The 16338-nt window shown below is 41.2% G+C and overlaps 1 protein-coding gene across 8 annotated transcripts in view; it reads left to right on the top strand.

The window, feature by feature from the left end:
- Positions 1 to 4006: 4006 nt before the first annotated feature.
- The window catches only part of tfb1m (transcription factor B1, mitochondrial), a 36500-nt gene continuing 24168 nt past the window's right edge, over positions 4007 to 16338 (top strand). For 2 of the 8 annotated variants that reach the window (XM_086147742.1, XM_086147805.1), the window contains exons 1-6: positions 4007 to 4049; positions 5342 to 5489; positions 6001 to 6152; positions 6346 to 6454; positions 7499 to 7650; positions 8722 to 8841. In XM_086147742.1, coding sequence (XP_086003868.1) covers positions 5357 to 5489; positions 6001 to 6152; positions 6346 to 6454; positions 7499 to 7650; positions 8722 to 8841 — 666 coding nt within the window. In that variant the 5' untranslated portion in view covers positions 4007 to 4049; positions 5342 to 5356. Of the gene's footprint in view, positions 4059 to 4121; positions 4141 to 4311; positions 4605 to 5341; positions 5490 to 6000; positions 6153 to 6345; positions 6455 to 7498; positions 7651 to 8721; positions 8842 to 16338 lie in introns of those variants that run through there. The other 6 variants (XM_086147796.1, XM_086147777.1, XM_086147751.1 and 3 more) reach the window with 6 other exon arrangements.

Genomic DNA, 16338 nt, shown 5'->3' with positions numbered 1-16338 from the left:
TGTGACAGCTGAGCAATATCATCGGGCTGGGAAAGCAGCACCCAAGCCTTCACAGAGATCTAAGAAACACCAGTTGCTGACTTCATGGGCATGAGTGTGGCCATAGTTTCCAGGACCTCAGCAAATCCTTTTTGAACTTGAGTTTTCAAAACAATCTAATTTAGGTTCTTACGCTTGGAAATTCCTTCTTCAATAGTAATTTAACTTTGCCTCCGGGGTAATGCTTGCTTGTGTGCAGAAGGCAGTTTAAAGTCAACATGTCAAAATTTCAACACAAATTACAACATATTTCTTCCCTCTATTGTAAGGCTTACATCACGCACTTATCCAAAAAAGTATAATTCTTGGTCTGAACATTCAGGTTTAAAAAAAGACTATTTTTGATTACAATTCATTCTGTCAAAAGCCAAATGTGGAGCCCTTTTCTCAATGTGAACCCAGGACATCATGTTCATTAGAGAACTGCTTATATAATGAACTTGTCTCTTGTATTTTATAAAATAAAGGTCAGGTTTGACAGCTTGTTTTCCCACCAGTGAGTATTTGATGTTACGCACATCAGGCATCATTACAAAATGTGAAGGGTAACACATAATATGACAATGATTCTGAAAAAGACCTCAAACAGGAAAAAGTTCAAATTATAATAAAATTGATAATAATAAACTGAGGAATCTTGCTTCAACTTCAAACACGGGAGAAATATGCTTGTTCGGTCTTTGCCTCCAAGCCAACTTCAATATCTGTCATTAGTTAATTTTTACCTAATAATACAGTCTGTATTTATTCTTCTGGATTCGAGTCTACCACCCGCTGGGCCAAGTCTAGATGTTATCTACAGATGGATAACAAAACAAACACACACAAGACACATCAGCAGAGCAGCAGATATAGTGATGTCATGCTAACATGACTGCATTCGCTCATTCATCGTCATCGCTCTTGTGTCACTGTGTTGCAATGCAGCTTTGACCCTGGTAGTACTTTCTCATGTAGCTGTCAAATAAGGCAGGTGTGGGACTGATGTTATGCTGTCCATGAAATGAAAATGCACATTAGTGGACAAAAATGCAAAAATGCACTGACAATGAGACCTGGACTGGGAGGGCTGTCTGGTTGATAACCCCTTGTATTAATTCCAGGCTTAGTTATAAAGTTTTCTTTTTCCCAAGCAGGACTTTGGACATTGAAATACTAAATATGCTGGACAGTTTATCACCGTTGGAACATCTACTTCCATTGTCTACCCTTGTTTCGCCCTGTATGTGTTGCTTTTCATCAGAGCAGAGAGAAAATAAAGTATATTCAAAAAAAAAGACTCACATTTGTTAAACAGACGTTTTTCTTCCCTTGTATGATGTAATCCTCCTACATGTGGTATCAGAGAGGAAGACCTACAGTTTCCAAAATGAAGTCATGAGAAGTGCATTTTGATGGAGTCCCATGATTCCCACACCCAAAGTGAAGTAATGTGTGGATCCCATGAGGAAGAGATTTATAATGATTTCACCCCGTATACATAATGCCCAAAGGACAGTGATCCCACCCGGGCTTGCTAGACTTGATTGTTGTAAATCACAGAAATCTGTTTAAATAGCTCTCATTCCCACACTTTGAAGGAAGAGAGCTAGTATTAGATAACGTGGATGTTGTGAGGATTGCGAGAAATATTGGCTTAAGTTGAAATGTTATCACATGATGATATAATGAAGCCAGCCCCGTCCCCTAATTATATAACATTCACTAATTAGCTCCCCACATCATCACTATAAAGACAAATGGATAATTTTCTACTTGCACAATTTTCACTAAGTTATTGTATCCCTCAGCAAAGCAGCTGCCTTGTCCAACAGGTGGTATTTAGTCAAACCAGTCATGCAGGTTTTTTGCAAATCTCTCTCTCACCTATACTTTTTCCAACGGTCACCTTAGCACTCCAGGGCTGTTATTTATCATTTTGATGTGCTGACAGATGCTAATGAGTTGTCCAAGTTCAGAGAAGAGGCTGGGACTAGAGAACAGGGAACATGGTGTTCCTGGCTCAAAGCTGTCGGGTCTCAAGAGTGAAAAAAGGAAAGTGATTATTGTTAAAACTCACAAACTTATAACCCGGGGTGAATGGGCTGAGGTTAGCGCAAGATGAGTGAAAAGGGGAAAAAAATTGTGAACTGTTCCTTTATCAACTCATTCTTGAAAAGGAATAGCTCATACATCTATTCCCTGTTTTGTCTGTCTTATATGAGGCTGTATAAAATCTGTCTGTATCTTAAATGTTCAGGTTGTGACGCTAGTTAGCTTAGCTCATCTAAAAAAAAAAAAACAACAATAAAGACAGACAGAAAAGAAGACAGAAAAAGAAAAAAAAGGAAGGATACAAGCAAAGCAGCCTGTCTGATATGTTTAAAAAACAGTTTGCTCAAGTAACAAACACTGAGTTTGAATTCGAAGTATGCATGAAGTATACATTAAAAAATATTGAGTCCATTATGTTTAAGGATGACTTTTTTGTATGAGGCTTTGTGCCAGGTGAGACTTAACTAAGCTCAGATATTTGACTGCATATTTAACAGATTCGGTAATGATCTTCCCATTAAGGAGCAGCCAAATAGGCAGGATGCATATTCTTAAGGTCCAACATATATACACGAAAATCACAATGTAGCTGAAGCCAAATAAATTCTCTGAACCAATTTATAGTTACTCCTTATTTCCTATTAGCAGGCAGCACAGGAAAAAAAAATCTCCTCTACATTTTGTAGCTGTAGCTTTGCATTAATCACAAAAATGTACATATAAAAATGTGCATCTGGCTCAGAGCATTTTTGGAATTGATTTCAGGAAATATTCTGAGAAATGGGAGAAAAGCAACAATCAAAACCATACTTAAAACCCCATTGGAATTATTTTGGTAGTGTTTAAAGAAGCTATTTTCTGGGAAATTATAATTACCCAGTTTTCACATCAATATATGTTGAAAATTTTTGTAAAAATGCCCTATTTATTTAGTATTTTGCCAATCTTATGACAGGATTACTTGGAATGAAGTATGGAAATACAGACCAAACATTACATCATTGGATTTGAACTTGTATTACATATAGCGAAGCATGAAATATTGTACAGGGAATTGCCCATCTGACTTATTTCAGGCAGGTGGCTGTTAAATCCCGAAATGCCAGTTTGTTGATACAATCCTATACATAATGGTTGCCCATACATCTTCTTTATGTCCCTGTATAAAGCACATAAAAAAGCCTGGAAAGCATTTTCTACTTTCTTTTATTCTCTGAGGTTATAGTGATGACTTATAGACTTGAATGTGAATTATATATTATTTCCTGTCCTGGCTAATGAGACACAAAAAATATACCATCCTGTGTTCAGATTATAAATATGCCAAGCCCATATTTGGCAGTTTATGTTTAATAGGTACTCCGAACATGTTTAAATTTGGCCTCTTATGTTTAATTGCAATGTAAAAACAGGGCGGTCATTCTTAAGGCGGCTTTACCTTTCTGAGAAGGGGTAAGCCATGTTTCACAGACTTTCCCCCTCCATCTTTTGGTCCCAGAACACTTTCCCAAGGTCAGGGCAAGGACACACTTACCACTCATCTTATCAACACGGAAAGGAGGCGTTTTTCCATCTCAAGCACCTCATGTGAGACACTAGATTGCAGACCCCTCGAGATCATTCCAGGCAACAGCTATGCTCCATACAGTTTAATAAAGCACTGAAAGTCATTGAATGTCCTGCAGTCCTGAAGAACTGTCAATGAAGCTACTCATTGGCATGCATTTGAATTAGTTTGGAATTAATGCTTCTTCTTCTCAGTTCTCCTTAAACGTCCTCTCTTGAAATAGTCGGAGAAACGTTACCCTCTCCTGGCGGAAAAACATAACTACAGCAACACATGGCGACTGTTCAAGGACAAGGGAAACCCCACCTTCTATTTGATTGGTCAATGTGTAGACTGTCACAAGCTCATTGGATTCTTGAACGTCAATCAAGTGACGCATAGGGAACCGCAAGAAAAGACAACGCTAGTGGTGAGAAACGTGGGTTAAGTCGTATGAATGGTTGTACTAACATGTTTTATCGTTTTTCGACGGCAATCGGCGTCGTCTTTGTCTGAAAACAGTAAGAGGTGTCGCTTATGCCAAAAAAGGGGGGCTGAATCCACTGTTAGCAACACATGCTAACGACTGTACCTGTGTTAGAGCTCAACAGCTCAGCGTCAGAACCTGTTAATTATACGTAGTAACATTCATTAAGTGTACAAATATTAGTAGTATAATGTAAAATGACGTGTGCAGATGGTCCAAGAGCGTTACAATTGGACAAGTGAGAGGTTAAATAGCTGTAGTATTGATTCTGTGTACCCATGTTCATCATGTCATTTACGCTATGTCGCCACGAGGTAGAGCAAGAGATCAAAATAGAAAACTTTGAAGGAGCCAGACAACAAATTTGCGTTTTGTAATCGTTGGTCTAGATCAGGGGTCGGCAAACCGTAACACCCAAAGAGCCATTTGGACCCGGTTTTCTCGGAAAAGAAAACCCTGGGAGCCGCAATACTTTTTGACGTTTTTTAAAAAAAAAAGGTACCACTGTATATGTTGCTTGTTATTACCTTTACACTTTGTATAAATACGTGTGTCGTGTGTTGCTTCTGAAATTCAGAAAGTATTACAGAGAAAATTAAATCGTATTTATGTAATTAACTCATTTTGAGCTTTGGGCTTTCAGAGCGTTTAGCGGAGCCTTGACTTGAATTTTAAAAATAAATCGGGAAAAAAATCACTGTGTCAGTAACAATAAAAAAAGAATATTTGCAAAATATCTTCATAAATATCTATTTTACCTGGCTTATGGGACTTCTGCTCCTGAACTTCGGCGCACAGCATCTGCAAATCGGGACTTTACCGGCTGGCGGGTATACCGGCTTCGGCGAGTGTGACGTTATTTTGAGCGGCGAAAAATAATAAATATAATTTTATTTAATATTTCAAGATCACAATAATCTTCCAACTTAGAACTAAAAACTAAAAAAAGGAATTAACACAAATGGATTATACTTCAATCAAATATTTATAATTTATTTTCCCAAGCCACTCGGAGCCGCAGTGTAAAGATAAAAGAGCCGCATGCGGCTCCGGAGCTGCAGGTTGCCGACCCCTGGTCTAGATACTCCCTGGAAAAGACAAAGCCAACAACATTTTTAAGTAGATTTGGTTCGACACACTTTAAATTTTCCCTTGAATGTCATAGAAAGATCTTATCTATTTACCTCTTTTTAGAATTTATCTGCACTGATGTTTTTTTATTTGTGTGTGTACAGTTTTCTTGTTCAGGCATGGCAGCCTCCAGGAAACTAGCATCTTTACGTCTGCCTCCCCTGCCCACCATTGGTGAGCTGATAAAGCTGTACAACCTGAGAGCAGAGAAACAGCTGTCCCAGAATTTTCTTTTGGACATGAGACTGACTGGTCAGTCGTAATGTTTCAGTCTTTATTTCTATTCGGTTAATCTAATCTGTTCTGCACCAATATCTGCCCCCTTTACATGTTTCTCAGGATATAGTCGTGGGCATTTGCTTTCTATATGACATCTGCCTCCACAGCGCTTGTTACATGGTATGAAAACTGACAGGCTTTTTTGTATGGGTGTAATTGAGTAGACATCCTGCTAATGCGACTGGACCCAGTCAATGGTTTGCGTTCCTTGCAGAGCTACTGCCTTAATATAATTATCAATGATGCAACACATGCCTGAGCTACTTATTTGTCCTTTGAAAAGGTGACTTTCAGATCAATGCATCTTATCTTTGTCACAGAGAGGCAGGCAGGTATTGCTACATCTTATTCTATTTATCACTGTATGGGTGAATACGACTGTGATGAAGCCTACAGTGTAATCAGTTTGCAGTTAGCAGATTTTTCGTTGATATACCAATGGATATACCAGAGAATTTAGGATGCTCATGTATTTTATTTTCAGACAAAATTGTGCGACAGGCAGGCAGTTTGATGCACGCCCATGTGTGCGAGGTCGGTCCTGGTCCTGGTGGCTTGACACGTTCCATCATCAATGCAGGGGCAAAGGATCTGCTCGTGATAGAGAAGGATACGCGTTTTATCCCGGGGCTAAAGGTAAATGGAGAAGCCATAATAGTCGCAAGGTCACTGGTTAATTTAAGAGACAAACACAAATATACTCATGTATCATTTTTAATAAAACCTAGTAATCTGTATTCTGGTGCAAAATAATTAGCCACCCAGGATGAATGATTGTTATATAGTTGTGATGATGTTGATAATGTAAGTGTTATGATTCTTTCCACAGCTATTGTCTGAAGCAGCACCAGGCAGGCTGAGGATTGTCCATGGTGACATACTTACCTATAGAATGGACAGAGGATTTCCAGTAAATGTCTCTAAGCCATGGGGGGAAGGTGAGAATATTCAATTATACATGCTCTTAGAAAGGAGTAAATCCATATACCTTTTTTTTTTTTTTTTTTTTTTCATAAGGCGCATCAGATTATAAGGCACACCTTCAATGAATGGCCTATTTTAAAACTGTTTTCATGTATAAGGCGCACTGCATTATAAGGCGCATAGAATAGAAACTACTGTAGTGGCTGGTATTGCGGTAGGCATTCACTAGATGAAGCTGCACTAAAGGGGATGTCAACAAAACAGTCAATTAAGTCAGCCAGTCAAACTTCATAATAGAATTCAAACCAACGTTCTGACAACTCCATTCACTCCCAAAACAAGTTAGTGCATTCACTATACGGTACCGTACGTACTGGTAGCTCTCACCAGTATTTGCGCTGCCTTCGTTGAAAACAATGTTTTACCAACTCCATTCTCACAGTTCAAAGCTTTTCATAAAACGAAAGCACCAAGAAGGACCGCCTCTAAATTTATTGATCATGTCGCTAGCTAGCGCTGTTGCCTTCATTCGAATACGGACTGTAGACAGGCTTCTACTTGCTGCTCTCTGTTCAACCCACTGTTGGAGTTTGTCCTCCAACTGTGGCCATCTCGCTTTTTTGCCTCAGAAACTCTGTTTCATCTTCTTTTCTTGGTGCTGGTCATCATGTTGCTTCCTCCACTTCCGTACCATTGATTCATTAATGTTGATTTCTCTTGCTGCTGCTCTATTCCCATGATCTACTGCGTGACTGATTGCGTTGAGTTTGAACACTACGTTGTAAACGTGGCTCTTGAAAGGTGCCATTTTGAGGTCTTTATACACACAGAAGTGGTGTGGGACTGGAATTCCCCTTTACCGCTTTTACCGCTGCTACTTCGGTTCCGCCCCCTGACTACGGTAGCCATAATTAACCAATATTGATCCATGTATAAGGCCCATTGGATTTTAAGGGCGCACTGTCGGTTTTTGAGAAAATTAAAGGCTTATAGGTGTCCCTTATAGGGCGGAAAATACGGTATGTATAAAATGTGTTTTTGTATGTGTCGCTCTACAGATCCACCAAATCTTCACATCATAGGGAATTTACCGTTCAGCGTCTCAACCCCCCTCATTATCAAATGGCTGGAGCATATAGCCAACAGAACTGGGCCCTTCATCTTTGGACGCACCAGACTCACACTTACTTTTCAAAAAGAGGTTGCAGAGGTTCGTGACCTTTGAATACACATTGTCAGTCTGAGCAATAAGCATATGTTGGAATGCTATTTTAACAATAAAGCCTCATTCAGGCATAAACTGTGGTCAGTGCTGGGAAAATCAGGCCCAAACATTCAATATCTTCTGACTGGATGGAACCAAGGTACTGTATGTTTGAAAGGGACTCCAGAGTCAAAGCAGAAATATCTTTGAAATATAATTAAACAAAATATACATTTCAACAAAACCTAAATATAAAATCCTGAGGAAGAAATCTGCTGTATGCTTGTTTTCTCATTTTCTTCATACTTTATAATCAAAAATGGGTGGAAGCTTGGAGATGGCATGAGTCACTGATTTGCATAAATGCATGGACATAATCATTTTTGGTGTGATTTCCTTAATTAGCCTCCAAATAGTGTGCACAGATAAGACATTTTAGACGCCATAAAGAGAAGATGTATACCACTATTATTTCTAAAAAGAAGAAGAATCTTATACATTTAGTGTTTTGCAATGCACTTCCTGCATAGTAATTTATCTGTAGTTTAAATTACGATTGATCCCCCCTTCAGATCTTCAAACCGCCTATCTCATCTTTGCTGCTGTCTTTGGCTTTCCAGTTCTCTCTCAGCACTGCTGACCAAAGACTGACACAATTAATTTATTCCTAATACTTCAGCAACTTTTGTTACTTATTGATTGAACACATTTTTGTGTTGATCTCAGTTAGTCTGTGTAATTTAAATATTGTTAATGACGGCAAACTCAAGGGATTATTAATTTTGTGTCTACATATCGACTTGTAATACATATTAGTACACTTTTTGCTATCTGTATCATCATCTTAATATGCATAAGTACTATAAATAAACTTGACAATGTGTCAACTGGGAAAAGTGACATCAGTCAGCATTTACTACATGATTGGTATGGGCCTAAGTTTTTGCTTACTTTCAGTTAATGGCCATTGAGATCAGTTACATTATTACCAGACATTATGTTCTGTGATCCCACCAAACGTCCTTGTCTTTATGTATTAATGAATAGCAGCTCACAGTCGATCTCCTCTTCATCCAGAGGTTGACAGCCTGCACTGGCAGCAAGCAGAGGAGCCGGTTGTCTGTCATGGCTCAGTATCTCTGTAACGTCCGCAGCTGCTTCACCATATCTGGACGGGCATTTATTCCCAAACCAGAGGTATGTGGCCTTTACTATGTTTTGTGTTTTTTTATTTTATTTTTCTTTTTTTTCTTTCACACAATTTGTTTTAAAAAAAATCAGCATTTGAAAGTGTGTGTGCTAGCAAATTTTTGTGCTGCTGCTGTCTTTGCTCAAAACCCATCCTCGTGATTTTCCTCTTTTATATCACGATAAAAATCCAGGCATTCTCTGAAATTAGGGTTTCCCCATTCTCAGAATCCATATGATAAAATCAAGAAATGTATGTGTTTCATGATTATTTCAGTGTGGGGTATCTAAGTTCAAACTATCCTTGTCAAGACTACAGTGGCAGATGGAAGCATTATTATTTCACAAGTGTTGCCCAAGGACGCGAGTGGAGCTGCGACCTCCTCTCATCTCATGTTCTCTGCTATTCATCTAGTTCTATCAGTCTTTTATATTGTCACCATCATTCATCCCTCCTTCACTCGACATGCTTCCAGGTCTCATCAAGACTGTGTTGAATCAGTGTTTTCTCTGTTATCTATCTGGACCATTTCTGGGTTGTAATGATGCCTGGTGGGTATTTGAACTGCTGTGCCATGTAATGAGGGCCTATTTCTTTTTTAGGCCCAATTTCTCGCTGTGTGTTTTAGCTCAAGTGTGTATCTGTGGAGAACTAAAGTCCTTTGCTGTTACATAACATGAGAATTTCAAGATGGTTGTATTTTATTTTGAGGGCAAGGATTTATTGTAGGACTAGCAGACACATTAAAGAGGGAGACTTGCGCCTTCAGTATTTTGAAAATTCAAAAATTCAAACTGTACATTCTAATAAACAGCTCCACTGAGATGTGTATTTTGCGATTAGAGATGGAAGTCTTTAAAACTCAAGTGCTCCCTTTGATCTTTGTACAAATGTACCATGATTTTATTTTCCCAAAGAAAAGAAGAGGCATAAAAGTTATGTCAGAGGTGGCCTGTTGGTTCCTTGAAGAGGAGACATTCTTTTAAGAGAACCACTAAAGGTAAATATTTAATTTGGGGAATATGTCTGTGGAGGTCCTCAGTCATCCAGATCATGGTGAATTCTTGTTGGAATCTTCTTATCTTGGCAACTGGAGGTGAATTTCTTGAAAACATTTCAACCGTCATCCGAGAGGCCTCTTCATTTCTAATGACCTATGGGGAGTTTCTGAATATAACGTATCCGGGGCTCTCTGGAACTGCTGGTCAGCAGTGAAAGAAAAGGCAACAGCCCGTATATCCACTTGTATATCCACTACAATTTCTAGCTCTAACAGAAACATGGATTACACTGGAAAACACAGCCACACCAGCTGCCCTGTCCGATATGTACACATTCACTCACACCCCCAGAGCAAATGTGCGTGGCAGTGGAACCGGCTTGTTAATCTGCCCGTAATGGAAATCCTCTCCTGTTTCCGTCCCACACTTTTTTCCATCCTGCTTTGAGTTCCATGCCAACCTTGTCACTTACCCAGTGAGACTCACTATTATAGTTGTGTACAGTCCACCCAGGACCTTCGGGTTATTTCTGGAGGAACTTGATGCACTCATATCACACTTCCCCATTGACGATTCCGCTCTTACTCTTCTTGGTGGCATCAACTGTGGGGAAAAGGACAAGCTAGAACCACTAGTTTCTCTCCTCTCCTCCTTTGACCTTCACCTATCTCCCTTCCCTCCCACCCATGCAGCAGGTCGTCAGCTTGACCTAATCTTCACCAGAAACTGCCCTCCGACTAACATCTCGGTCATGCCTGTTGATAAGAAACAGCTCTCAGATCAGCATTTCATCACCTGCACCCTAGCCCTCTCCCCCTCTCCCTCAACTCCCCCCACTGCCCACCTGGTCTCTACACGCAGACACCTCCATTCACTGAATCCCATGGATCTTGCCTCATCCACTACTGCTTCTTTCCCCTCGATCAATTCATTTTCCCTCCTCCCCGCTGACGAAGCTACTGACACACTGATTTCTAGCCTCTCCTCCTCAATCAAACAACTCTGCCCCCTCACCTCCAGACCTGTTCGCTCAATCCCACCAGTTCCATGGCTATCTGACACTGTGCGTAGTGACAGACGGACTGTCAGAGCAGCTGAACGCAAATGGAAGAAGTCCCTACTCCCTGATGACTTCCAAACCTTCCAATCGCTCCTATCCACCTTCTCCTCCATTCTCTCAAAGGCGAAAGCCACTTTCTATTGCTCCAAAAATTCAATCCTCTGCATCTAATCCCAAGAAACTCTTTGAAACCTTCACTACACTTCTCAAACCCCCTCCTCCCCCTCCCACCTCTTCCCTTCTGCCCGATGATTTCGCAAACTTCTTTGAAAAGAAAGTAAATGACATCAGATCCTCTTTCTGTCACAATCCAACTAGCTCCACAGCCAATCACCCATCTTCTCCCTTCCCCACTCATCGCACCAGTCACACCAGTCACCCCTCTGCTCAAGAAACCAGCACTTGATCCACCTGACGTCAAAACTCCAGACCCGTCTCCCTTCTACCCTTTCTCTCAAAAACACTTGAGCGCACAGTCTTTAATTAACTCTCACTTCCTTCAGCAAAGTAGCCTCCTGGACCCTTTTCAGTCAGGTTTCAAAGTCTCTACAGAGACAGCCCTCCTTGCAGTGTCACAATCACTGCAGGATGCGAGAGCGGCCTCTCGTCTGTGCTTATACTTCCTGACCTGTCAGCCGCGTTCGACACAGTCAACCACCAGATCCTTGTCTCCACCCTCAAGTGTCAGGGTGTCACAGGATCTGTACTCTCCATGTTGGCATCCTATCTGACAGGTCGCTCCTACCAGGTGACATGGCAGGGGGCTGTGTCTGAACCACGCAGACTGTCTACCGGTGTTCCACAAGGTTCGGTTTCAGGCCCTCTCCTCTACTCCCTGTACACAACATCGCTTGGTTCTGTCATTTGCTCCTATGGCCTATCTTACCACTGCTATGCTGATGACAAACAGCTGATCCTTTCCTTCCCTCTGTCAGCCACACAGTTGGAAACCCGAATTACAGCTTGCCTGTCTGACGTCTCGGATTGGATGGCAACTAACCATCTTAAGCTCAACCTAGAAAAGACTGAGCTGCTCTTTCTACCAGGGAAAGGTTGTCCGCATAGAGACCTGGCCATCACCATCGACAACTCTGTAGTAAGGCCAACCACATCTGCAAGAAACCTTGGTGTGGTCCTAGACAACCGACTGTCGTTCTTCACGAACATCGCAGCAGTCGCATGTTCCTGCAGATTCCTCCTTCACAACAGCAGGAATATTGACAGATTCCTCCCGGAGGATACAGCGCAGATACTCATCCAGGCTCTAGTCATCTCTCGTCTGGACTACTGCAGCTCCCTCCTTGCCGGTGCCCCTGCGGTGACCATCAGGCCTCTGGAGCAGCCCGCCTGGTGTTCAACCATCCCAAATTCTCCCACACAACTCCCCTTCTAATGTCCCTTCACTGGCTCCTGGCAGCCGCCCGCATCAAGTTCAAGACCCTGGTGCCCGCCTACCGGGCAGTGAATGGGACAGCCCTGTCATATCTTCAGGATATGGTCAAGCCACATGTCCCTACCCGTCCCCTCCAATCTGCCACCTCTCGGCGACTGTCCACCCCATCACTCAGAGCCCCTGGCTGCCAATCGAGCTGGTCTCGGCTCTCCGCGGTCTTGGCTCCTCAGTGGTGGAACGGACTCCCGGAAAAGGTCCGAACAGTGGGGTCGCTGCCCATCTTCCGCCATGAGCTGAAAACGTACCTCTTCACCAAGCACTACCCCACTAATCACACTTAGCACCCCCATCCCCCCACCCCCCCCAAAAAAAACAGAAATGAATGTAGGTATGTATGTGGTTTTGAGATGCTATTTGGTAGAGTGGTGACTTCTGAATAACGACTACTGGTGCTTTGGATCTCTGGTTATTGGATTTCAATTTTTGTAAGTCGCTTTGGATAAAAGCGTCTGCTAAATGACCGTAATGTAATGACTGTAATGTGACTGCCAGGGTTTTGGACAGGTCTAGGTTATGGTGGCCTGTTGTGTAAATGGAAGAGTTGATCTGCAGAAACTAGGCGTAAGGGAGGTGGTTATGCTAATGGTGGTGTTGTGTGTTGGAACAAAAGAGCAATTTAGTGGGATTACCTGGATTGGAATGAAAAGGGCTGGTTCTGGTGGTGGGCCTTTCCTGGTTGTTTGGAGGGTGCCAATGGGCCTGGTCTATTTGTGCAAATCCTTTTTGGTATCCATCCAAGTACGGCATTGTGCATTTGTGAAAGGTTGTGTCTAAGGCCCCTTCTTCTGTTCAGAGATGTTTTTTCTGTTTTGACAAAGGTGGCTTCTTTGACTCATCTCTTGAACCATCTGTCTTCTCTGACCATAATATGGACCTTGCTGTTTTCAAACGAATGGTCCTTGTCCTTCAAGTGTAGGTGGACCGCGGACTCTTGTCCAGAAGTGGTGGCTCTCCTTTTGCAGGGGGTGTTTGGTCGTTCCAATTTAGACTTCATCACAATCCTCAGTGCAAGCAACAGCATACACCACGTTCTCTATCTTGTGCGTGGGTGTTTTGTCCTTGGGGTGCACCAGTATTTGCCTCACTGTCGTGTTGTGAGGTTTGAAATGTACAGGTATATGATGTTTGATGAACAACCTTCGGAGCTTCTCCGAAACACCAGCAACTTATGGTATGACAATGTTATTTCGTTTGTTACTGTTTTTCTCCTGTTCTCTGTTTCTGCATCTGGTGGTTACCCAGCCAGGGTAGCCACAGGAACGCAAGACTTTCCTAACGTGTTCTATCTGTCTTGCTTCCTTCAGTGGTTGATGGGATGTCCTTGGCCTGGTGGCATAGAGTTGTGGAGTTCTGATTACCTCCAGTTTGTGCTCAAGGGGGTGTTGTGAGTTGAAAGGTAGATACTGGTCGGTGTGTGTTGGTTTCCTATAGATCTTGATGTCCAGGCCTCTGTCCTGAACCAGTGGGTTCTAATTTGGGGAAGAAAATATTGCATTGAATGGTGCCAGAGCTGATTGTTCATTCTCCTAGAGGGCTCCAAATGATTTTGAGCTGTCATTCTGAGTGTCTTTTTTGTCTCTCTGTTTGTGTATATATATATATATATATATATATCAAACAGTTGTGTAATGACACTCTGGGTGCTTCTTGGTACTGTAATCGTAGTAATATACGGAATGCATGCACCCACTTAGACATGTACAAATGTGGATGCAGTGGCTTAACACTGCATGGACATGGGTGAATCAGTGCCTCCCACATGCCAGAACAAACAATCTATCCCCGCTAAATGTTTAAATGAGCACGGGATAGAATTGATATCATTATGATAGATAATGGCTATTTGACGAGGAGACCTCCTGCTGCTTGTGTCTTATAAAAGAGCAGGGAATAGTAGTGTATATTAACACTATTGCACTCTGGACTGTTGATTGTGCCCCCTTTTCACTAGTTTGTCACACAGTATAATTAATAAGAAAGCTCAATGGCTTAACATTGCTTTGTTTTGTACGGCAGAGTAATTATGGAAATTGCACAAACAATAAAAATGTCCTGCTTAGTTTATGGAGCAACATCGGCGGAGAGTAATGATTGAGGTTGGAACCTACAGGAATATCGACTTCATTTGAGACCCCTTGACCTCTTTACCTTGTGTTCCTGTTTATTCTAAAACTGGCATCCCCACAGGGTTTCAGTTGAACAAATCCCTAGAATTTAAATGTAAGAATTTGGATCTCTTATGTCCATCATCTTAGATTAGTGGTTTTGCTGTGTGTTAAAGGACAGAAAAATTGATGCTGCTGTTGAGCTGCAAACAGATGTTTTAATCTGTTGGTGTTTCCATTTATGTTAGTGAAATGTTAGTGTATCCTTGCCTTTTTGTTTGCTTTTGGTTCAATTAAAGCAAAGCAGACGCACATCAGGAATAATTTTAAACACGCTTATTTATTGATACATACAGTTTTTTAGTCTGTATTGAAACAGTGTTGATACATACTGTTTGGTTGTCTGTGAAGAGTTTGAGAATGGAGGTGTTTTCTGTAATTTTCTCTGACATTATTCTGGCATTTCCTTGTAAAATATAGAATTAAGTATGCACAGAGCTTGAGAACTCCATGATAAGAATTCTGATTTTATACCAAAGAAGCCCTTGTGTAAATGTGTGACTATGTTTAATTTGTAATGGCCTTCTGAATGACTACTTTTTCTGGAGTAATTCTCTGAACTTTTAGATTCAAATCCCAGATTAATGTTGACTATTGCTGTCCCACATTGAAACTTTTGTGGTGACAAGTTTTTCTCTTAATGACGTTTAGATAATTTCCTTCTGAATTTCAAATAATGGAATGGCATTTTCTTAAAAAAATTACATTTGTATAATGGAAATTGTTGATTTTAAAAATGCATAAATATTATAAGATCAATATTTGTCAAATACAAAAGATTATTGACATTTAACACAGAAAGATATAATGTCTAAAATTTAGCCATACAATGTATAAAATTTAGCCAAATGTATTATTTGTAGCCCATGTTAAAAAGACATGTATGGTGTGTTGAAGTGGTTTAATATTGTTTAATGAAACAAACAGCAAATAATTGAAAAGGTGGTGAAGCTTTACAACTATAACCCTGATGAGAAAAAGACATTCGCTAATGGTGGGGGGAGGGGACAGGAAGACTGAATTGAGTCGATGGGAGCTGGCCAGTGTAGGCTAATTGGATACTGAAGAAGGAAATGTTGAATTCATTTTGCATTAGCACCTCCCGGGGCCTATATTGATGTAAGATGGGCAGGCAAGCTCCTCTCCTGGCTGTTTCATCCTCCAGTTGTGTTCTCCTTGCCTCTGGACTGCACCTCTCTTGTTTCACATTGAATGGCTGAGATTGTCCTTGAAGGTTCCTGAGTAGCAATTGGTTGCTTTGATGGTGTTTCCCCAGGCTCTGTGTGCTCTAGGTCTGCCCTGCTGTAGTTCACACCTGCTTCTCTTCTCCTTATTAGTCACAGTCCCTCTGTGAATTCACACACAGGCAGATTGACTGATCTTGAAATTGCTCCACAGCTATACATCTATCTTACACCGCCTGCTTTCCTGCTCAGTCTCTTAATTATATGTATTCCTAATTTATACTCTGCTCGAGAAGAATCATCAGGGCAACCTCACGTTGAACATGGACATCCTGATCCTGCTGAAAAAAGCTGATTCTCACTGTAGTTCTCCTGCCTTCTCTAGAATGATACCTGTAATTGCGGTGCCTTTCTGTCTGTCACATGCATGTCCCGCAATAGATGGCAAACATTCTTATACCTTCTGTCAAATTCCATTGTGTACCTAAAAGGATCGAGCATGCTGAGATCATGAGGTTACCCCTCATTAGGTGTGAACTAGGCAAGGTGGTGGACTCAGTAGACAATGCAGAGTAAAAATCATTCAATAAATTGCAAAAAAAAAAACTGTTTGGTGGTGAAATAATGGGAAACCTTTAATTG

This window comes from Fistularia commersonii, chromosome 1 (assembly GCF_037954325.1).
Source record: "Fistularia commersonii isolate RoL2024-O1a breed Wild chromosome 1, RoL_Fcom_v1.0, whole genome shotgun sequence".
Taxonomy (NCBI): Eukaryota; Metazoa; Chordata; class Actinopteri; order Syngnathiformes; family Fistulariidae; genus Fistularia; species Fistularia commersonii.
This window is presented reverse-complemented; position numbering and strand designations above follow the sequence as displayed.